Genomic DNA, 24,770 nt, shown 5'->3' on the forward strand with positions numbered 1-24,770 from the left:
TACACTTCTATTAAGTTTTATTTAACTTTATTAAACCTACTTCTCAGGCAGAGGCTTGGTAACCGTGATGTTACATGAAAAGAGGACAGATGGGGAAACACAGATGGACACTTAGGCATAAGAAAGACTACAATGGTTCTCGTCCTTCACTGTTTTCTTTTAGCAATCTCATTTTAGTCATATCTGTAATACTCTAGTCATGGCAACTTATCTCCTGGCTTGTTTCAACCTTAACCTCTGCCAAAATGATCATTAAAGGAAGCTTTTAGTAGTAATGTAGTAGTTTTACAACAATTTCATATCACTAGCTTAGTAGTTCCCAATGCAAGCAATCTTTAAAGCTTTTTGCTCTTGGCTTAAGATTAAGAGAAATTTATTTTCTTCACAAATCTTTTTATTCATTCACTAGAAATATAACAGAAGTAGCAGCTCACCCTGTATTTAGCTGTTAGGTGACTGAAGCTTACAACAGTTCTGTTTCTGTATATGCAGGACTGCAAGAATTAATGAGACTTAGGAATGTACAAAAGGTAAAAAAGTATCACTTTTAAGTGATTTTAAGCAGGAGCAGCAGATATATGCAGTAAAGTTGTCCTGGAAAGGTTCAAGAAATACAATACAGAAAAGTGTATTAAGAGCAACAAGCAGGGTTTGTTTTGTAAGCTTTACTTCCATACAATTACACCTGGTACAGACTGTAGAGATACGTTAAGAGAAAACTTTTGCTGTTACTGTACTCTCAAGAAAGGCTTTTCTATTGGAACAAAAAACCTTACTGTACAGAAAACAAGAGTCTGTGTAGCTTAGTGAATAACATGGCCTGTTCCCATAGGCCACAGACTTCCTTCTGAAGTCCACGATGTATGTGCATGCTGGTTAGCAGTCAAATTACATATTTGAAACAATAGCACACTATCAAGTTTGCTATTACAAGGACAGTGGGTACTCCAAGAGCCGACATTCACCAACAACTCATATTCTACCACTTAACTGCAATGGAGAACTTCAGATGCACCTTCTGTGGTGTCATCTGCATCACTGCAGAAAGACTGTCCATTAAATATAGAATTTGCTTCTGTTCATCACTATATAATGAGTACACTAATATAAAACACATTGTCTTAAATGTGTAAGTCTGTATAAGTCCATATTCAAAAAAATAACACTAGCTGTAGGTATTTACTTGTATTAGGGCTGAAAGCTGTCACAATATACTGTAAGTCAAAAGCTTCCTGAGTTTTCTACGTATTGCCAATCCTTAGTTTCACAGTGCAGAGATTACTAGTAAACACATTCATAGCTCATGTTAACAGGAACAAGAAGTTTGGAACTTTAAGGCTGTTTACGAAAAGTTTTCCTACAAACTTGTCATAATGTGGATCTGTCCAAGTGCTGTTAAAGCTGACTGAATAAAATGTATCTTCTTCATAACTAAAAATTATTATACTTCAGTTACTCTTGATTTTTCACCTTATTGATCAGAAACATGCTAGAGTGGGACTTAAGGCAAATACATGTATTAACTTAAAAAAAATCATCAGTCTCTTGTATTAAGCTGGTGGGCAAATTAGTACAGCATTAGAATAGAAAATGAAAAGAAAATGGATATTAAATATGTAGGAAATTTATTTCCTACTTAAAAATCTATACAAATTATAGCAACATTAGGCAATTAGAGAAAACCCAAAGGTAATTTATATTAACTTACAATAAACATATTAGAGATGAAGTACCACTCACAGCAAAAGGAATGTAGTGAGACTGAAGTTTAATATCTAGCATAGTTAAGAAACTTGACTTCTAGTGAAATAACGGAATGCCGATTTCATAAAAATATACACATATAAAAGTATCTTTGTGCATGAATTCCAGAACAGTTTCTCCAAAGTAGTGCTTCTAGAACTTTCAAGTTTTAATTATATTCAAAGTATTTATCACTTGAATAAAGTTGGCAAATTACATTCTTATATTAATGTTTTTACTTGACACCTTCCTAAATAGAAGGTGTCACTAATTCAATAATGGGTCACTCATGAATGGAAATTTTTCTTTTACTCCCCCAAGAAAGCAGCAGAGTATTACAATTTTAACATAGAGTGGAACCCGTTTGTTATTTTATCTATTACACCTTCCCCATCCTTCCATAGAGCAAGCTAGTCAAAAGTAATTTGGCCAAAGAGATTATTTAAGTCAGCAACAAGATGAACTGGGTTTCGGTTTCCGATGAAGGTTTACTGTATCCGTTTGAATAAAGTGATCTGATCTATCTTCAGAGGCTAGAACTCTTCTAACGGCTTCTTCAAAGGCTGCTGCAACATTAGTAGCATCTTTCGCACTGGTTTCAAAATAGGGATGGTTGCCATTATTCCTGCACCAGTCTTGGGCTTCTTCTGTTGACACTTGCCTTTCATCGATATCAATTTTGTTACCCAGTATCACAAATGGAAAACTTTCAGGCTCCTTGACATCTGCATAATAAATGAATTCTTTCTTCCAGTTGCTTAAGTTTTGGAAGCTCTGAGAGTCATCCACACTGAAGGTTAGAAGGCAACAGTCAGAACCTCTATAGAAAGGAGTCCGCAAGCTCCTAAAACGTTCCTGACCTGCTGTGTCCCATATCTGCATTGTAACAAAATGTCCATCAACTTCCAACTCTTTATTTAAGAATTCCACACCTATTGTATGAAACAGCTGTGCATCAAACTTGTTGGTGACGTATCGGTTCATAAGGGAACTCTTCCCAACTCCACCATCTCCTAGCAGTATTACTTTAAGGAGTGACGATTTTGCTGCCATTGTTATAGGAATATATTCTCCTGGTTTCCTAGACCTGTAAAGATTAAGAAAACCATTGAAAAGGAAAGAGTTATAAGCAGAAAATTTTACGCACATGAATATCTAGAAAGTGTGAAAGTCCACCAACATCAATTTTCATGTACAAAAGCAGGAGGACTATGTTATACACGTGTAGATACTCATAGTAAAAACACCCACTCAAGAACACCCCGTGTTTATGAGGCGTCTCTTGCACAGACTGCAGTCTGCATGGCAGTCATGGGCAGTCCACTGCACCAATTACTGGTCTGTCATTTCAAACACCTAAAACTCCCAAACCCTTCAATGTGCACAAGGGGCACTGCATCACATTCAGCAAGTGCAATGATTCGTTTATGTTCACTGAAAAAGATCCATGAAGAAAGCATGAAAGAAAATTTTATGAGATGAGCATGAGAGAAGATTTTATAATGCACGTGCCTTAAACTAATCACTTAAGTGACATATTCCATTAGCAAAGTAAGTTTTAACACACAAAAGTGAAGAGGAAGCTTTAGGAATAAAGCAGGACACTATCTTTTGTTCGGGAGTAACTGCTGCACTTTGCCCAAAACTGCAGCCAGACAAGGCATTTTAAATCAACTCCCAAGGAACACAGTCACCTATAGAGCAAATGCAAATGCTGTGATTTTATTTTAAAAGTCAAGTGACGAGGTAACTGTACATAAACATTCAGCATTTTACAGTTCAATCCTTGCAGAACAGCCACGAGGAAAGGAATACTATTACAACTACTGCAGAAGCAAATCCACTGTTGCTACTTTAAATGGTACTCATGTTGCCAAGCACTGAGGCCAAGACTACACTGACAGTTTGTTAATTTTATATTTACTACTGTCAAACTTCTTAAAAAAATCACCAAAACACCACAAAAACAACAACAACAACAAAATTAAAACAACAAACCATTACCATTTAAAAAATCCTTTAAGAATAAAGTAACTACCTCAGTGGTGTTTTGTACCAACCCAAGCTTGGTCATTATTACAGCAGTATCATCTAATAAGAAAGTAAAAAGTGTAAAAAAGTGTTTTAAATGCTTGGGGGTACAATTTCAGTTTTAAGAGCCCAAAGTTATGTTTCTGTATGAGAACTGCTGTTCCTATACCTGCACAGTACTGAAAGATCTCAACGTAATTCAGCCAGAACAGGCTTCTCTGGAAATAGCATCTATTTAAAATGGAAATGGGTCATAAGTTGCCTAGTCCATCCCCTTCTCTGAAAGAAGGAATGCAGTCTTGCTAGTTGTAATTAGCATTACTGGCATATACATCACCCACAGAGTATGGCTGTGGAATTAATACCTGATATAAGCTGGCATGAGAGTCATATGATGCTGTGCTGCTTTAGAATCAAGGCCAAGATAAGAAACAAGAAATTTCAAGAATTTTTTCATCTCTAGCTTTGCATCTTTGAATGTTTGTTAGACACAACCTACAGTAAGACAGAAGAAATTCTTTATAGTCTGAGAAGAGCTGAAGCCACAACACAAAGGAATTTCAAAATATAAGGGACAGTGGCTGCTTCCATTGAAAATTTTTTCAAAGCAAGTAATTTTATTTATTCATATTGTGCAATTAAAAACAACATTTATAACTCCTTCATTTTGTACAGGCTTGTATTACAATGATGTTAAAACTGCTTAAGAGCTACAAGTGGATTGTTCATGTAGGGATAGGACAAGGAACAAAGGGGTGGCTTTAAACTGAAAGAGGGCAGATTTAGATTAGATACAAGGAAGAAGTTCTTTACTGTGAGGGTGGTGAAACACTGGAACAGGTTTCCCAGAGAAGCTGTGGCTGCCCCATCCCTGGGAGTGTGCAAGGCCAGGTTGGACAGGGCTTTGACCAACCTGTTCTGGGTTGCTCTGTGGCAGGGGCAGTGGAACTAGATGAGCTTTAGGGTCCCTTCCAATCCAAACCATTCTAGGATTCTTTCACAGAGCTAGGGGATAATTGCTGTGGCTCAGGATACGAATACATACGTTTTTATATATGTGAAAAGCCATCTTAGAGTCACTGGACTACATGCATATGAGTTCCAGGTTCATGCTGTTTAAAGTGGCCTAGCGTCTTCATTTATCCCCCTAATTCCCACTATTGGCTAACAAGTAAGTTATCTGAGTTAAGCCATTAGATAGGAACACCTCCTTGATAAATAATGCATTCATAAGAACAGAGGGTACTGAGTGTCTTCCTATTCTTTCCACTTCAACACAGGGAACAAGTTAGAATTTTATTTTTTTTCTCTCCTGTCCCAGTGAAACCGTAAGTTCCCTAAAAGACATACTGTGAATAAATGACTGACTTAGTAGTTCTGACTGGTACTATGCACTTGTTTCTTTAGTTTCTACAGTTCGAAGAACTCCAGTTATTATGAATTTTTCCATGAAGTCACATTTTAAACAAAATGAAAGGAAAGTCTGTTAACAGTATCTAGTACTTTTATGCGTCCATAGCCCAAGAATTTAATTTGCACAACTTCAACTACATGGGCCACTGCAGCAAGGTGTAGGAGACTGATGACCATACAAACACTTTTACCGAGCAATCACAGACCAACCACAAACCATTAAGTGTTTTTTCAACTAGAGCCAAAATGGTCCTTCTACAAAGAGACTATAAAAACAGTCTTCCCAGGACTGATAAGCAAGTATCTCAATGTGATGCTACAGGCAACACCAGTTTTCAGGACATTCAGCTTCCACAGTAGCAGCTGTTATGCATAGCTGTCAGCTTATGTTTTTACGAAGGTTTTAATAAAAAAAATAAATAGGACATATATTCAGCCATTTAAATGCATGCTTATAAGCATTTTTAGAGGCATTAAGACCCATTTTTATTTGGAAGCAGCAAAGACTTTATAGGATTTTTGACTATATAAGGGACTTCTCTGCAGCCCCACTGAGTATGTGATTTAGATTATCTGCCAAACCAGGGCAACAGTTGTCAGCACAGTAGGCTGCTGCATTTTATCTACTACTCATCTTTTATTAAGTTTTTTTTTAAAGGAATTTATAATTTTTTAAATAAAATAATGATGAAATCCTTAAGACACTGGGAAAAGTAATGTTATTTCCCCTATTATATACTTTGAACTTATCTGTATAATATGCGTTTTGTTAATACTCTTGAAGGAGCAGTCAACATCTGATACTGTGTTTCTGAAGATTTATTGCCATAATTGTTCCTTTTAAATCATCATTCAATAGCCAAAAACAAAACAAAAACTTCATTCCCAATGTGCATGTGATTGTTTTAATCATCAGGAACTGCAAGACACCACAAAATCTTACAGTTCTGGTGCCCTCAACATACAAAGGACATGGAACTGTTGGAACAAGTCCAGAGGAGGGCCATGAGGATGATGAGGGACTGGAGCACCTCCCATATAAAGATAGGCTGAGAAAGTTGGGGCTGTTCAGCCTGGAGAAGAGAAGGCTGTGTGGAGACCTCATAGCAGCCTTCCAGTATCTGAAGGAGGCCTACAAGGATGCTGGGGAGGCACTATTCATTAGCGACTGTAGTGACAGGACAAGGGGTAATGGGTTCAAACTTAAACAGGGGAAGTTTAGATTGGATATAAGGAAGAAGTTCTTTACTGTAAGGGTGGTGAGGCACTGCAGTGGGTTGCCTAGGGAGGTTGTGAGTGCTCCATCCCTGGCAGTGTTCAAGCCCAGCCTGAACAGAGCCTTGGGTGACATGGTTTAGTGTAAGGTGTCTCTGCCCATGGCAGGGGGGTTTGAACTTGATGATCTTAATGTCCTTTTCAAGCCTAACTATTCTATAGTTCTAATTACAGGAAACAATTTGTTCCAGTTATTTCTTACTGTGCTGCACAATTAGTTTAATGTAAAAGTAGTCTCAATGTAGTACACAGAGAAGTCGGTAAAGAGAAGATTTTCCCCTTGTCTTCCTTTATCATTTCAATATTCAAAGAGCAAATAAACAAAAAGCAGCCTCATTCTGGTCCATTTTGATAACCATTTCTGAATTGCCTCCACTGACTTACAGGTACTCAAGCTCTTAGACCACCAATTATTATTATTTATTCCAGTTAAAAGGAGGGAATTGTTTCTACTAAATACCATTTTTAATACAATCATATACCATAATACAAAATATAACTGAACTGAATTACACGTCTGAAACATTTCCATTAGCAGTTCAAACATTTGCTGGCAAGACTAACACCAGAGTGCTAAGCAACTTAAAAAAAAAAAAATAAATAAATAAATAAATCACTGCTTTTCAAAATCTTTGATTCCTAGCTCTGCAAAGCTTAGAGAAACACCACTGCCTTGTCCAATCCATTTATCTAGGTTTTCTTAATTCCAAGACTGTCAACCTCATAGGTGCCTTTTTAGAGTGCAATTACCTCTTTTAACATTATGTAATGGGCAGCACTCAAAGAAAAGTGAGATTCTTGGTCTAAAAAATCCACAGCAGCAACACAAACTTAATCTAGGAATTTGTCTTTTTTTATAAAAATAATTTAATAGATTAAGGGGGACCTGCTTATACAAGAGTACTGAAGGCTGAAGAACTCCAGTTTTCTTTGTGGAAAAATAAGTTTTAGCCAACACGTAATTTCATTCTATCTATGATGTCAGCAAGCCACAACTCCACTTAAACTATTAAGCAAACCAAGTTAATTGGAAATAGTTATATTTATCTCACCTCTACCTCCTCTTTTTTTAATAAAAGACACCAAAACCTGGATCTGTTGCAACAGCACCACTCAATTCTCTCAGTATTCTTGAGAAAAATTATGTAAGGGATACTTAAAAATTCCAGACTATTGTTTCTTCACTGGTACCTACTTTCAAACTTAGAAATAGGCAAGAAAATTGATTTTAGTCACCATTTTCAGCCCATAGTCACCCATGAACCACTTACAATATAAAGAATCAAGACTAAACCCAAAGGTTTCCTTGAAGATATGCAGTATGCTGTCCTTAGCTGAAGTTGTTAAGAAGCACTCATTTGACTTGGGGAAGAAAAAAACAATAATTGAAAAAAAAAAAGAATCTCAGGTAAGACAGACCCAAGTATATTCCAACTAATCACATTTATTTACAACCGAATATGCTTTCCCAAGACTTCTTAAAAAGAGGAGCCATCTTTAACTTAAGAAAAACACACTCTCAAAGTCAATGACAGGCAGAATTAGCAGTTCCATAACTAGCATAACAATAACACTGACCATGTTTCATAACCTCCTGTTCTCAAATTTACACAAATATGACACATCCATTTCAGCTTGGAAGCCTATTCACAATCTTCTTTGCTAAGACATCTTCTTTTGCTAAACCACAGGTATCAGATCTTAATAGTTTTAAAACGCACACCAACACTCCAAGTATTCTCTCTGACAAAAACACTTGCCTTTCAATAACAATATATATTTACTCTGTCATTAGTAATTCTTTTTCTTCACACTAACAAAACATTTGACAATTACCAGACCAGCTTGGGAGAAAAAAATGTTTCCCATGGTTTGTTAGCTGCAGGGGCTCATCAAAAACATGATATAAATTGCTTCTCTGCAAAATGTCTGAAAAAAAGTCCCAAGAACTACCAGAGTGCTGCAGAAAGGGGCAGAATACAGAACTACATAAAGCAGTTTTCAACACTACACTTACTGTTTAAGGAGCATTTACATCTCTCAGCCCTCAGTCACTAGAGTAGTTACAGTGGTCATCCAATAGCACAAGAACATTTCAGTGTTATAAGGCCACAAGCTTGTCTGACCTTGGAAGATTTCTGCTCTCAAGTCAAAGGGAAACACACAGATACGAAGTCAAGATGCTGCACACTTTGTAATATTTAATGCATTACAAGCTCAGACATTGGTCAGCCTCCAAATTGACCTTTGCCTCCACAGGGTACTGACATAAGAGCCATGGTTCTGGAACAGCCCTTTACTGATGGCCGCTTTTCAGCTGCCTACTTCTGCAGAAGCCTGGAAGCCCTTCAATCATACAGCTCGACCTACTGAGATCCTAATCATCTCGCAAGCTTGCCTTCCTTTATATACGATTTCACTATTGTACTGTAAAGATAGTTTGTGTTTTCTGTTGGATAGGTCTTCAATAATTTGATGACAGGTTATCTGAAAATTGACTCTAGTTGTAAGCTGCCTCAACAGACTTCATCTAACACCACAATATCATGAGAGTTTATTCATAGTAATTTGTAATACAAAAACAGGCCAAACTGAACTGACATACAGCTGTTGCCACTCATTCGTATACCAAAAAGCTGTATTTGGGGATTTTTTCATAAGGTTATTTTTAACTCCTATGTACTTCAGGATTCTAGTTCACACAGTTGCTTGGCACAACTCAGAACTATGAAAGCAGCAGCCAAAGGAAGGAATCCTTAGGTCTACATAACTCCTGGATCATTAAATCATCCCAATACCTACTGCCAGAATAATTTTGTTTTTTTTTTAACTACCCACAAACTCAATAAGCAAATCCTGTCAGGAGAAATACCTAAATTTATATCTCTCCTAATTTAGTCTTGCAGGGACCTGGTCTTCTTTTTCCATCTTTTTCCCCACATTCAAGTAGAATAATCAAATTATTACTTATCCTGATTTAATCAGAATTGACATTGCTCAGCAGCTCACAGTTGAGCATCTCTCAACTTAAATAGTCTATTACTTTCAGCCAGCTTTAAATCACTCTTAGGTGCTGCTGCTCTTGGTGTAACATTTCTAACAATTAATGAGTTAACTGACACCCTGCAACCTACTTATCTGTTACCATTTCTACTCTTTCAATAACATATCAAGCAATTATTTCTTCTTATATGTACTCATCTTTCTCCGTTGCATTAATTTCTCTTTCCCTCCAGGGGAACCTGAGCAATAGCAGTCTGTTGGTCAAGCTACATTGTACATTCGTATTTTTCCTCAATGTAACTATGTGACCAAAGACCATCCCTAAGGGATTAAGTGGGCTACACTATACCAGGCCAACATACCCTCTGCTCTATAGAGAATGAAAACAAAACCAAGACACTAAGGAGAAAGTACAGCATTAAAAAATGTTGATTAATTCTTACAAGCTTTTTTTCTTTCCCCCTGGGAAATTTTTATTCATTGTGAAACATTTATGTAAAGTTCCAATCCTAAGGAGCTGAAAGATCTGTTTCTCATAATTTATTACTACATTACACAAAATACAACTTGAAATCTAAATACCTTGTGTGACCCTCTGCAATTCCCCCCCCCCCCCGCATATTTTCAATTTAAAGAAATTGATCGCTTGTTTGAGCACTCAAAACAGGGATTGCTAGGGGATTTTTCTTACTACACACTTCCTATTTTTAGCTTAACAGAAAAGACTTTACTAAGGTTAAGACAACAGAGCTCCAATCAACCTGAAAGACAGCAGAGAAAAATAACAGTTCATTATTAGCTTCATGTTTAACCTGAAACACAGATGTAGCTGTACCATCCTTTGGTTAGGTTTCTCTAGAAACAAAACTGCAAGTTAAAAAAGTCTGGATTTATTTTGGGTATATCTGAAAAACATCTCTTGCTCCAGACTGCCACTGCAGCTTGTTACCTGTATAAGCTACTAAAAAGTCACAGAAATATCCCCCACAAGAGACAGCCACACACTACTACCCTTGCTCTAAGAAACAGCAAGCACCAACAACTTCAGTGTTGTACAACACTTTAAAGGCAAATAGAAACCACATGCTTATTTAGTAAAGCTGTAAATTATTGTGGACAAGAAGGAAAACAACATGCAAGGGAGCAGACTGCATGACAGCTATTTGCAGACAAATATTTTAATTCCAAAACAAAATTTAGCCGAGTTCCCTGCTTGACTATCCAACTTAGTAAAATTAAGTGCTCTCCATGTGTCTAATTACATGTAACCTTTCCAGGAGGGTCACTAGTATAGGATTTTAAAACTAGCTCTCTTGCAGTATTCTGTTATCCAATTATTTTGCACCAGTTACGTTTAACATGGAATAAATACACACTGAAAACTGCTTATTACACACTCAAACCTAAGCTATTCAACTTCCTCATCCTAACCCTTTGGGCCCTTCAGCCATCCCCACATAATTTTTGCATAGCCACCTGCCTGGATCAGAACAGCAACCGGCCGTTGCAGAGAAGAGCTGAATCGAGTCACTGGTTCGAAAAAGAAGAACTAGAAACTCATTGCTCAGGGTCTCCCTGGGAAAACAAAGTCCTTCAGCAGACGCCAAGAAGAAGGGGCGGTAAAGGCATCGGCTGGGCTTTTTTTCAGTTCGGAAGGTGCTGAGGAGGCAGATACTAAACCCAAATTCACCCTCGCAGATCAAACCTTTACGTGCGCTGAGGAAGCACGGCGGAGCCGGACACTTGACAGCGCGCCGCCGGGAACGGCCCGGCAGGAGCCGCCTCCCTGCGGAGCTCCCGCCTGCCCCGGAGTCACGGGATCCCCAATCACGCCACGCTCCCCCGCTGCCCGCACCGGCGGGGCCTTCTCCCACCGCTGCCCCAGCCAGGGCCGCTCCGCAGAGAGGTGACTGGGGGGACGAAGAACCGCCGGGGCTCCCCTCCTGCTCCCCGGAGGCTGCAGAAGGCGGAGCTCGGTGAGCGGAGACGGAACCACTGGGAGCCAGGGAATAAGGAAACCCCGGTCAGCTCCGGACCGCTGCCCCCCAGCGCTACCGCAGGAAGTGGGAGCTCGACCCCCTCACCTCACAGCGGAGGGCGAGGGGAAAGCCCCCGGCGCGGGTCGCCTCTCCCGAGACACCGGCCCTAGAGCCAGCGGCTGCTGCCCGCCCACCGAGAAGGGGTGGGATGTGGGTCGGAGAGACCGATACCTACCCACGAGAAGGAGACTACCGCCAGTCCCGAGCCCACGCTCCGCCACCAGGCGCTGGAGGAGGAAGAAACAACATGGCGGCGCGGGCAAGGGGGCGGGTGGGGTAAGATCACGTGAGCACTTGGCCCCTCCTCCCGGCGGAGCCGCTGAGTGTTCGGCCCCGTGCGCGGAGCTGCTGCTGCCCCGGAGGGTCCGGTCTGACGCGGAGCAGCGAGCAAGGCCAGGGTTGGGCCTGGTGGGGCCGGTGACGGGAGCAGTGCGCCCCGGCACACGGTATCAGTGGAAAGGCTGTGAGTACTTCTCACTGCCCGGCAGCCTGTAACGTCTGGCTTTACACGAGTAGGGGGCAGGTTTAGATATAAGGAAGTTCTTCACTATGAGGGTGGTGAGGCACGGGCACCGCTTGCCCAGAGAATCTGTGGATGCCGCATCCCTGGCAGTGTTCAAGGCTGGACGGGGCTTCGAGCAACCTGGTCTAGTGGAAGGCGTCCCTAGCCATGGCAGGGGGTTGGAACTAGGTGAGCTTTAGGTCCTTCCAAGCCAAACTATTCCGTGATTCTATGATTAAAAAGAAGCAGTGCTGTTCCACTGCAAAAGGACAATACTTTTATTTGTATTTGTAATAATGCTCTGAATTACTCCACTTTAAAACGCCTTTACATAGCTGTTTGCAGGTCAGAGTTATTTATTAAAGGCAGTAGTCTCACTGTGCTCTACATCGCATGCTTCACATTACATGCTCCTCATGTAAACAAACTCCTGATTGTAAGGCATCTTCACTTTAAGGGAGAGACATTTAAAAATATACACGTCACTGAAGAAACTAACCGAAGCCCAAAGTGCACTATTTAAAAAGAGTAGTCAGACACTATTTTTTTTTTTTCCTGTAGGAATTCAGGATAATGTCGACTTGACTGTTTAAATAAGATCACAGGAAAAAAGGTCTGAAGCAGCTGGTATAGAGACTTTTTTGTGCTTTTACAAACCATCATGAGAACAGGGCAAAATGTAATTAAAATGAAAAGAGCATAAATTGTTTATGTGTACTTACAGAGGTTCCCACATCATCAAAAGGGATAGGCAATGACAGGTGTCCAGAAAGAGCACTGGAAATATACCCATGTGCTCTAGCAGTCATCACATGCCTCTGATCATAAGGGAGATGCAATCAGACTGGAACTGCCACTTGCAGAGTCATCTTGTTTTGGATCAGATTTACAACATGTCCCAACAAAAGGAAAACAAGATCTCAGTCTCATCAAAAGGAAATGCCTCCTACTGACAGGTGGAGTATCAAAAGGCAGGCCATGCTAAAGGTACATCTGATGATACTAGTCCCATTCTTATTTAATAAAGCTGGACTTTGAAAATTTTGAGTACTTTTTTCCTGGGATCTGCTTTCATACAATGCTAAAGTAAAATACAAGTAAGTGCTGGAGGAGCAGAAAAATGGTCTTTCAGTTATTGCATTATTTTGTGATTTAAAATGATTAAAAAAAAAAAAACACAAAAAAACCCCCATCCACCCCCCACCCGCTAAAAAAAAAAAATATCAACCTGCATTTAGAAGTGGAGGAGATAATTACTATTTTGCACTTGATATCTTGTGGGATGAAGCTACCGTCTTTCTTGAGACAGCACTGGTTCTCAGACATTTGGATACACTTAAGGGAGATAAATCATAGAATCATAGAATAGTTTGGGCTGGAAGGGATCTTTGCAGGTCATGTAGTCAAGTACCCCTGCAATGAGCAGAGACACCTTCAACTAGATCAGGTTGCTCAGAGCTCTGTCCAGCCTGACCTTGAATGTTTCCAGGGATGGGGCAGACACCTATCATAACAGGCCCTGCTAAAAAGTTTGTCCCTATCTTTCTTATAAGACTCCTTTAGGTACTGGAAGGCTGCTCTAATGTCTCCCTGGAGCTTTCTCTTCTTCAGGCTAAACAACCCCTTCTCTCAGCCTGTCTTCATAGGAAAGGTGCTCCAACCCTCTGATCATCCTCGTGGCCCTCCTCTGGACTTGCTCCAACACTTCCATATCCTTTTTATGTTGAGGACACCAGAACTGTACACAATACTCCAAGTGGGGTTTCATGAGAGCAAAGTAGAGGGAGGGGCAGGATCACCTCCTTCGACCAGCTGGTTATGCTCCTTTTGATGCAGCCCAGGGTACAGCTGGCTTTCTAGGCTGCAAATATACACTGCCAGCTCATGTCCAGCTTTTCATCCACCAGTACCCCCAAGTCTTTCTCTGTAGGGCTGCTCTGAATCACTTCATCCACCAGCCTGCAGTGATATTGGGGGTTGCCTTGTTGTTCAACAAGGCCAAGTGCAAGGTCCTGCATCTGCACTATGAGGTTCACATGGGCCCACTTTTCAAGCTTGTCCAGGTCCCTCATATTCTTAAAAATCTAGTTAGAAACAAAATTCTTAAACTTTTGATATAAGATGTATTTTTATTTCTTTTATATGGGAACACAAAAGAAAATAGAAAAGGACCATAATGTAACCATGGCCTATTATACTTATGATGTTATAGGCATAACTGAGTATTAACAGATTTAGTCCTACAGTTAAAACACACGCATGCATGCCTGAGGATCAGAAACTAAAGGTCCTTTTCCCTTGTGTCCACCCTGTTCCTATTACTCATGTGTGTAACAAAGCCAATAGTTGCTGTAGAACAATCAAAAACTCTAGAACAAATAATGCCACCAATGAAGCTGGTCACATGAAGTAAACCCGCCTGTTCTTAGGTACAGACAGAAGATGTGGTTTGAAACATGTACACCAAAATCACTCCCATTTTAAATTCTGCAGCCAGTGTAGGGTCCTGACAGTGGGCGCACCACCCCTTACTGCTCCCTCGTGTGCACGTTCACCTGAAAGCATACTCTGCACCTTAAGGATTTTATTCACAGAGCTGTATTCAGGAAGAGGTCTTTTTGTCACATGCTAGCGAACAGCACAAACAGCATCCCAATAACAAATAAAGGGCAATTTTTTTGTGTGTGTGTATGAGAAAGTTCTGTATCATCAAAGCTCTTATAAAGCTTGTCAATAATGCTTTTTACCATCTGTAGTTGGCAAGGAGACTTTGTTCCATCCTGGCAAGTGATGACATGGCCTCAGTAAAACATGACTTCGTCAGCTCCTGGCTGAATTACAGCAGTACAAAATAGTGAGATATGAAGTCATTTGCCTTTATGCCTCTGTTAATATCAGAATGCAGCAAGCCAAGAAATTATCAAAGTGCTCTTGTTTCTTTCCTTATCTTCCAGGCAGTCAGTGAACTGAGCCATTACACCCTGAAGATTCCCTGAAGGACTGTAATTCAATATACTTGATCTTTAACCACAGCCTGTTACCAGGTAACTTTTCTTTCTGTCAGAAAAAGCTGTTCTTTTTTTGTTTAAAGAGCTGCATCTCTTGTCTTTAGTAACAGATGTACATAGCACAGCAGACTGAAAGGAATACACTTTAAATAAACAATAAACAGCACAAATTTTCTTCACATTTGGAAAGGAAAAGAGAGTTATAAACAACAAATGCAGCCAAGTACCTCCCTGAAAAGTGCTATAGTGAGAGAGTTAAGAGGGAGATACAAAAGGCACTCAATAGAACAAAATGAAATGGATCTGGCAGTGGATCCCCAGGAACCATGAGTTTTGTCACTGATGCTAAAGGAGCAACACCGATTCTAATTAGCAGAGCTCTTCCTAATAATATATTTGTTTTTACATTGAAAGCTGCGTGAAATTAGTCGCTAACTTAGCTCTCATATTTTTAAGACATGTATTGCAAGTCCTGCAGCCCCAGGCTGCTTGAGCTTTGAGTGCAATCTACATTTAAGAACTACTATGAAATCGTAGGATTCAAGAAGCAGCTGAATTTGCAGTCTCTCTGGAAAACCTAGTGAAAACAACATACAGACTTCAGACTTATCTGGCTAATTTTTGGTTACTTTTATTGAGCCTGATTTGTTCTGTGTGTGTTTGGATCACCTCTAATATTGTGCTTCTTTGTGCAGTAGCAATATGGATATGCTAAACATCATACCAAAATTAATCGTCTCTGCTTAAAAAAGTTAAAAGAACTTTTTCACATCTGGACAAACTGGAAAAAAAAAGAAAAAAAAAAAAAGAGAAAAGAAAAAGACAATTTTATCAACATATAAGAATCTCACTTTTCAAAGCTTTCCTTTTTATTCTTGTTTCTAGACTCCAATACTCCCTGTACTACCATAATCTAGACCCTCCTGCTGGCATATATGCTGTGTAGGTCCAAGTTGACTCTTTAGAGCCTTTCTGAGCCAAAGCACACAATCTTATCCAGTCAAACATTTTAAGCCTGCGCAGTTACACAGTCTGGGTAGGGACAATATAACCTATTAACAAACTGCAGCCTGGGGCAGTACTTTGCTTAGTGAAATTATGAACACACCTCTTTAAATAAGAGTAATGATTTACTTGAATGACCATCTCATATTTGACTCTTCATGTCTGTAGAATATTCTGATATATAGTGTCACACAATGCTACACATGACATCTGTTTTCTGTTAAACCTTTCAAGTAACAAGCATTGGATACAAACACAGAAAAATGGCCAGAGTAGCAATGAGCTATCTTAGGTGAAAATAACCCAAGGGAATACAATGATTTGTATACAGTTTCACTGTTATATATAGAGTTGCGGACAGCATGTTTACCAGTATGAACTAGTTATAAAGTGAAACCAAGCCTGGATGAGTTTTTTCACCAGTCCTGGAACAACAAAGCTCCATTTCCTAAAGAGTTGTGTCCTCAGCACACTTAAAATAGGTCTTGTTCAGTTTCCCTGCCTCCCAACACTTTCTGCTCTTTTCTGCCAGTATTCCCAGATCTCCTCCTTGTGCCGAACTACTATCCGGGCAAGCAGGAGTGTATTTTGTGTGTGGCTTTCAGGTAATAATTAACAACCTAGCAACTATACGTGTGTTTAACCAGCAGCCAGCAGTTTAGGCGAGGTAACTCCTGAATAAAAGGGCTCCATCTCCATAAATAGGAACAGAAATTCTGGATTTCACAAGATTTACAAATATATTCTCATCTTTTACTGTATAGATTTAACTGGATTAGTTGCAAAGCCAGCTGTCAGGTTCAATTGTTATTGGGAAGGAAGGCAATGGAGGAATGCCTGCTCACAATGTATTACCATGTAAAACAACTTTAAAATGCTGAGGGCTTGCCCTAAGACTTCTGACTGCTCTTGGTTTGAAATGGACAGAAGGATGTTCAGGGACAGCTGTGAAAGTGGCATGATTACAATCCATTATTTGTCAATTTGTATTTACTGGCAGTTGTTTCTATATCATATAAACTGCAACTGCAGTTGTTAGTAACTGGATTCTTCTGTATCTTAGAAGAAGAGTCAAATGACCCTTGTGCTGCTGCAGGCAGGGCTCACTTAGATCACAGTAAGGCAGGCTCACTCAGTGATTCAAAAATGTTTTAAGATACCAGCTGTTCACGTTTCCTCAGCTGTTCAGTAAATGTGGATCTGTAGAAAACCCCAGTCCTGTTGGGGCATACGGCTTAGCACTATACATTTATTGATGGGCAGTTCAAAAGAAAATGAGGTTACACCAGTACCCTAGAGGAGAAGTACTTAGGAGTACTGGCGGATGAAAGATTGGATATAACCCAGCAATGTGCACTCGCATCCCAGAATGCCAATTATATCTTGGCCTGCATCAAAAGGTGTGTGGATAAGCAGGTTGAGGGAGGTGATTTTCCCTCTCTACTCTGTGCAGGTGAGACCCCATCTGGAGTACTGTGTTCAGCTCTGGGGTCCTCAGCACAGGAAAGACATGGACCTGTTGGAGAAGGTCCAGAGGAGAGCCACAAAAATGATCAGAGAGCTGGGGCACCTCTTCCATGAAGAAAGGTGGAAAGAGTTGGGGTTGTTTAACCTGGAGAAAATGCCAGGCAGACCTTATTGCAGCATTTCAGTTCTGCAAAGAAGAGATTCAGAGCAGCCCTGCGGAGAAGGACTTGGGGGTGCTGGTTGATGAGAAAATGAACATGAGCCGGCAGTGTGCACTCACAGCCCAGAAAGCCAACCATATCCTGGGCTGCATCAAAAGGAGCGTGACCAGCAGGTTGAAGGAGGTGATCCTGCCCCTCTATTCTGCTCTTGTGAGACCTCACCTGGAGTATTGTGTGCAGTTCTGGTGTCCTCAGCATAAAAAGGACATGGAACTGCTGGAACAAGTCCAGAGGAGGGCCACGAGGATGATCAGGGGACTGGAGCACCTCCTATATGAAGACAGGCTGAGGAAGCTGGGGCCGTTCAGCCTGGAGAAGAGAAGGCTGCGTGGAGACCTCATAGCAGCCTTCCAGTACCTGAAGGGGGCCTATAGGGATGCTGGGGAGGGACTCTTCGTCAGGGACTGTAGTGACAGGACAAGGGGTAACGGGTTAAAACTTAAACAGGGGAAGTTTAGATTGGATATAAGGAGGAAGTTCTTTCCTGTTAGGGTGGTGAGGCACTGGAATCGGTTGCCCAGGGAGGTTGTGAGTGCCCCATCCTGGCAGTGTTCAAGGCCAGGTTGGATGAAGCCTTGGGTGGGATGGTTTAGTGTGAGGTGTCCCTTATGGCAGGGGGGTTGGAACTAGATGATCTTGAGGTCCTTTCCAACCCTAACTATTCTATGATTCTATATAAGAAAGATGGGGAGAGACTTTTTTGCAGGGCCTGTTGCAATAGGATGAGAGGTAATGGTTTTCAACTAAAAGAGGTGAGATTCAGGCTGGAAGCAAGGAAGAAATTTTTTACAACTAGTGTGGTAAAATACTGGCACACATTGCCCAGAGCGGTGTAGATGCATCCTCCCCGGAGACATTCAAGGCTAGGCTGGATGCAGCTCTGGGCAACCTGATCAAGTGGAAGAGGGGGTTGGACTAGATAACCTTTGAAGGTCCCTTCCAAACTAAACTATTCTATGGTTACACCATTACATCACAAATGCAGTCAATATAATAGTTACAAATTTTACCCTTGAAATATAATTTTCTGTTAAAACCACTGTCCATGACTTGTAACATTTGACTTTGCCAAGACAAAACTTGGATGAGCTGTACATTACTGGAATGGCTTCAAAACCATCTGCAGGCAGAAATTATTTATAACTGTCTGTTGTTCACAGCTAAAATAAAACTCTCCTGCTACACAGTGTTCCGACACTGCACAGAACTGGCATATAGCTCCACTCAATAGGACCACGACCTCCAAAACAACAGCACGCAACTTTGTGCTTACTGTGAACCAGTAACACAGACATGTTTGCTTTCCTGGAGTTTTACTGAAAGCTAAAAATAATACTTTTCACTGAAGTACTTCCACTTACTTAAACAAGCAGGAAGGACTACTTGTAAGCATCAATCCAAGCGCATGAGCAGGGGTGGGAAGGAAGGCTGGTTATTAAACTAACTGGTTACTCAACTGAACACCGGAGGACTGGCGTAATGCTTAAATATTTGTTTTACATCAGTGGAATTCCATTAAAACACATATTTTCACATGATAAATCACAGTAAGTCACACCACTGAAAGTCAACACTTCACAGAATAGAAAAGATTTTTCTTGGCTTTTTCCAGTACCGTAATTGTAAGCGCCTCTTTGTAACATCAGGTTACACACCATTTTCACCATATACACACAAAAGACCGTCTTCTCTTTTATTTTCAGTCCTGGCTGGCTTTTAGTTCACCACTAGCTGTATTTTCTCATTCCATGCCCCCAACTCCTTTCTCTGACAGGTCATGTGGCTGGAAAGCTCCAGGGCAGTGCCTCAGCCCTAAAAACCTGACCAGCCTCAGCTGTGTGACAGCCAGACAGAAGGTACTGCCCTAAATTCCCCCAGCAGACACTCACCAAGTGTCTCTGCTCAGCTGATGCGTTTTAGCCTTGAACTGCAAAAAGCCTGTTATGCATTTGTAAAAGATATCTCCATTAATGCTAAGTATGCCATTTTATTGTTTATATAAGACTGAAACTAAACACTTTCTTCTGTGCCTAAAGCATGACTTTGGCAATTTGCTGACCCATTTCACCATCTTGTCCATGCTCCAACAAGGAAATACATTATGAAGGTTATGTGTCCAGACAGTACCCACTGATTTGCTGCAAAAGGCAGGCTGGCAGAGCAGATTTATTCTTCACTGCATCTTCTTAGGTCCGTGAGTTCACAAACTGATGTGCTCATAAAATCAGGACTCAATGCAAGACCCATTTCCTCTTATTAAAGCATTTACAGTAACTCAAAACCAGTGAAGAAATCAAAAGACAGACACACAGTATGAACACATTCTTCTACAGACCAACAGACAACTGTGAAAGATACCCGGACTTGGGTGGTGCTCCCAGTTCAGAAAAGAAACATCTCCTTAACTGCTGGTATGTACTGCATTCTAAGTACTCAGATGAATTTGAAGTAATTTTATATTTTCCAGAAAAAGAATGCTGAGGTGGGGTTTTTGTTGGTGTTTTTTTTTTTTTTTGTTTTGTTTGTTTTTTCTGATAAATAAATGCTCCTGGAATACAGCCAGTGGGAATCCTGTTGCCTCTGGAACAAAAACACATATAAACACTTCAGCTGTCAGAGCTCCTCATATTCATTTTTCTGGGTAATCTGCACTATTTAAAAACATGAATTTGTTCAGTGCAAGACAGATGTACCAGTTCAAGAGAAAATTTCCATTCAGAAAGTGATTAGTTTCATGCCTTTATTAAATAAAGATAAATTTAATAACATACTTTTTTTTTAAATAAATTATTGTCTGATCCTCCGTTAATTTCTTGACAGTAACAGGACACATCACCTTACACTGCAAATCTGAACTGCAAACTGGCAAGATTGTCACAAGTCCTATTTTCCTCCCAACAGCTGTAGAAAGCTAAAGAATTTAATTTCTGCATTCATTAGCTAGCTCCTTCTCCCTCTTTTACACTGTTATTCATTCTTTTTTTTCTCCTCTTAGACATTACCTCTTGAACTTAATAATCTAACGCTTACTTGCAAAAAGTCATTTAATTAAGGAGTGAATCTATGCTGAACAGTCTGCAATGCACACAAGTCTGTGAACTGCAGTTTTGGGAACAGTTTGTTGATTCTAAATGAAGCTTACATTCTGTGAAAGAACTCCTGCTGAAGACAATGAAAATCCCATGTACTCAGCATCTCTAGGAAAAAAACCTGCAACATCTGGAATATTTTTAATGGATTTACCAGTGAATATTCCACTCTCAGATACACTATTACCATTTTTTCCTTTTATTTCTTTACACATTGACATTACTTAAAACCACATAGATTTGTTCAAGTCATCTTCAAAAATAACAGCCATTTTTAAAACCTGTTTTTTTCACTTTTTACTTGCAGTATCTACATAGTACCAATAAAAAAATTTTAAATTACAGTTTCAACTGAAATCCTGTCTCATATCTGGTTCTAAACTGCTTATTAAAGAGGGATGGCATTATAAACAAATCCATCTGCTGTGATACCACTGTTCTCCACATTCATTACAAATAACGTATGTCAACATTTGTTCATCTGGATTTGTGTTTCTCACCCAACCTGGAAGAAAGAGAGTTCCTCTGGTGATCATAGTGACTGTGCAATCAAATTTTTCACAACGCCTACACTTTATTTTGTTTGTCTGTGTGCCACTAATAACTTGTGGAAGCTTATGTTCCTGAAGAGATGATTCAGTGTACAGAGCCCTCAGCTGTTTCAGTTCATCGCTGGCCATTTCCATCACTGTCATCTCAGCAAAAGCCTTTGGACTCAAAGTCCCCGAAAAAAGGTTATGTTTTAAGTGGCAACTTTTAGGGTTCTTCAGGTTAGCAATTTTGCTTCTGATGCAATTTTTATACTTTTTGTCACTTTTAGCATGAAGATCAAAAATACATTTTTCGATTTCTTTAGCTAGCTCTAGCCATTTATCAGTTTCTTCTTTGTCTTTGGCAGAACCAGTTAAAGATTTATAAAGAAGATCTGTACATTTACACCTCAGAGCTCTCACTGGATCCTGCTGCAGACTTGCTTGGTTAAGAAGTTTAGAATCTTCATTATCAGCGTGATGTTCCTCAAAAGCAGAAAGCTGATTCGTGCTGCCTTCTGCCTTGTTACATACTACATTTTTAACAGTTTGTGATGGGATCAACATCTTAGAACTAGTAGCATCTAATGCCTCCTGCTGACATGGTCCTTCAGACAGTGATTGTTCTCTAGGAACCACGCTAAGATGTTCAGTTTCCTTTTTCACATACACAAAATCTGACTTTTTAACTTGCATCGATTCAACACAGTTATTCTTGTAAAGTGCTTTCCACCTTGACAGTAACTGCTTTGCTTTCTTTTTTAACTCTGCTGAAGGGCAGCTCTTGAGTACTCTATATACAGCCTTGGCAACTCCTGTCCCCTGAAGATACTCTGTAGTCATATCAACATCTTCAAGTTCTTTAAGATGATATTCAATATCTTGGAAAGCGTTCTCAGACAGCAGTTTTTCAATACAATGGGCTCTGTGTACAATGTTTTTCTGGTCAGACATTTTGAAACCTGAAAGCAAAAAAATGTTTATTGTATTTATTGCAGTTGTGACATGAATTAATTTTCTGTATATTCTTATAAGGTTTTCTTTTTTTTTTTTTTATGCTATTTTACACTATTTTAATGTTTTTTCCAGCTTTTACCTTAAATGGTGTAGAGCTAGTGGTGCAAATGCAAAATGCAGAGAAGCCTGGGTCCTGGAAAAATGCAAGTGGGTAGGGGTAGTCTAACTTGTGCAAAAAGAATACTGCCAAAAAAGAAAGCTTACAGGGACTTCTGCTATAGTAGGGTTAGCAACTTAAAAGTAGGGTATGACACTAATATTTAAGGAAAAGAACATGGTCTTGCCAAAACAGTCTTGCACGGACACCACAACAGATGTTTGCAGGGAGATTCTCAACTACTGCAAAGTAGATAAATACACAACCACTCTGCTGTATGAGATTACAGGTAGACTTTGCATATTATCCCAAGACCCATAAAACATACAAAGCTAGAAAGTTTAAGAAACCTCACACACTCACATTGTTTTAGTTAGTATTAACTTCTACAGCAGACAGACAAGATACTGGGAATTGAGGTGTTTTGTTTTGTGGGGATTTTTTGCTTGGGTTTTGATTGGTTGGTTGGTTGGGTTATTTTCATTTCAGACTTTTTCCTCAAGCCTTTGTTAACTTCAAAAGAATAAAATTAAACAGCTAATGTGGGCATGGTATCTGACTAAAAAAACCACTGACATAAATGACTTTTTCAAGCACCTAGTGGAGATGTCACACTTTTCAGGCCTTTTGACAAACTTTTATACATCACATAACTTGGTATCAGGCATTTCTTCAATTACTATGCAGTAAGTAGCTGAACACAGTCCATTTGGAGCTGCAAAGTGAAGGTTTGGGGCTACTCTGCAGCAAGTTGAAGTGACCCTGATAAAATTTCACGGACCTTAAACCCAAAATGCCACCCTAGTTCCTACATGATGCTCACCTTTCACTTGCTATGCAAGAAATCACTTATATATCTCTTCCAAAAGTTTCTCTTTTTAGCTGCTAACAAAGAGGCAAGTCAGACTAATAAATTTTTAACTGAGGTCCCCACTGTTGCCCTTCCAGCCTGGCATCATATTTCAGTTTGATTACTGAGGAAGGGCAGCTAAAACCAGTGCTATCTACGAAATGGTTTTAAAAGAATGAAATCTACAAACTCCTAATTGTTATTTTTGGAAATTCTTAAAAAGTTAAAAGACATATCCCTCTATCTCCTAAAAGGTACCTATTTTCTTACAGCCACAGAGGATTTCAGAAGCAGTCTCATGGCTTGAGTATTTCCCTTTGATTCCTTTTTATCAAGTCCTTTCACCAACAAATGCTCAGTACATTGCTGTTGTGAAATTTACACAGAAAAAGTGTCAGTACTACTAACATTATTCTCCTGTTTGCTGCAAAAGAGAATTAAATGTTGAATGCAGAATTGAATGTGCTGTGTTAAGTGTTCCTATTTTCTTAGGAGTTTGTCTTCTAAACTTGTGCAGAAAACCATTTTTTTTGTCTGAAGTTATATACATCCTGATTCTACCCTAGAAAAAGTCATCTGCCTGACAGCCTGACACAAGGCTAGCTACAGATGTCCATATTTAAAAGAGTGCATGCAGATTTCTTGCACCATCACTGTTTCCATGATGAAACCTCCTAGAGAATGGGGAGAGAGAAGGGACAAGTGATACAGCTGGGTGATTCGCATGCTCTGTTGCTTTCTGTAACCACCAGCCCAGCTAACCTGTTTTATGCACGACAGAAGTTCAAACTTTAGGTAGCGCCTCAGAGCTCCACAAAAGAAAAGCACAGAGACAAAGAGCATGAACTGTCATCTGTTTCTATAATCCTTAACCACAGACCAACCTGACCTCCATAGTGAATTCACTTAATGTGAATTTAAACTCTCTGCACTCACTTAATGTGTGTTTAAACAGCTCCTTCTTGTCTCAAGATTTTGGAGTCCTGCAAAACCTCAGTAACGGCTATTACAGGAGCTGATTTACTGGTCAAGACATTTCAGAACCAGAGAAACAGCATGCATTTTTCAAATACTAAAGTTGAACTCCATGCTTCGTTACACTGAAAAGCACATATAATTGTATCTAATCATCTGTTCTGCTGCAGGACCACACAGAGGCTGTGAGAGTAGAAAGACATGTTTTATTATGTTGGGCAGCCATCACTACAGCAGGACAGTTCCCCATCTCCAGAACACCAAGTAGCTGACATCAGAAAATGATGATCTGCTGATTTACCATTTTTCAGGCAAACAGGGCAGAGCTGATGACACAGTTACATGCTCAAGCGGTATGACTGCCCTATGCCTTGGAATCAAGAGCTCCTCCCAACATACTCCAAACGTAATTTTCTTCAGTTATTGTATGTATGTATGTATTATGGTACACATACCATAAAATATACTTATCCAAACGCAAGATGACTTCATGAATTCTCAATAT

The 24,770-nt window shown here is 39.8% G+C and overlaps 2 protein-coding genes and 1 long non-coding RNA gene across 8 annotated transcripts in view; 1 reads left to right on the forward strand and 2 right to left on the reverse strand.

Annotated features, from left to right (window-relative positions):
* Nucleotides 1–11,785, reverse strand: RAB9A (RAB9A, member RAS oncogene family). Its single transcript, XM_065677440.1, has 2 exons — nt 11,680–11,785; nt 1–2,830 (listed from the first exon to the last, which is right to left on the reverse strand). The coding sequence occupies exon 2, from the start codon at nt 2,794–2,796 to the stop codon at nt 2,191–2,193; it is 606 nt and encodes a 201-aa protein (XP_065533512.1). The 5' UTR covers nt 2,797–2,830; nt 11,680–11,785; the 3' UTR covers nt 1–2,190.
* Nucleotides 11,053–23,739, forward strand: LOC136013504 (uncharacterized). The gene is made up of 3 exons (XR_010612268.1): nt 11,053–11,780; nt 14,961–15,050; nt 19,482–23,739. It is a non-coding gene; the product is annotated as an uncharacterized LOC136013504 (long non-coding RNA).
* TCEANC (transcription elongation factor A N-terminal and central domain containing) overlaps nt 20,434–24,770 on the reverse strand; it is a 13,552-nt gene continuing 9,215 nt past the window's right edge. For all 6 annotated transcript variants that reach the window (XM_065677430.1, XM_065677425.1, XM_065677428.1 and 3 more), the window contains one exon: nt 20,434–22,288. In XM_065677430.1, coding sequence (XP_065533502.1) covers nt 21,201–22,280 — 1,080 coding nt within the window. In that variant the 5' untranslated portion in view covers nt 22,281–22,288 and the 3' untranslated portion in view covers nt 20,434–21,200. The remainder of the gene's footprint in view (nt 22,289–24,770) is intronic.

This window comes from Lathamus discolor, chromosome 4 (assembly GCF_037157495.1).
Source record: "Lathamus discolor isolate bLatDis1 chromosome 4, bLatDis1.hap1, whole genome shotgun sequence".
Classification (NCBI taxonomy): domain Eukaryota; kingdom Metazoa; phylum Chordata; class Aves; order Psittaciformes; family Psittacidae; genus Lathamus; species Lathamus discolor.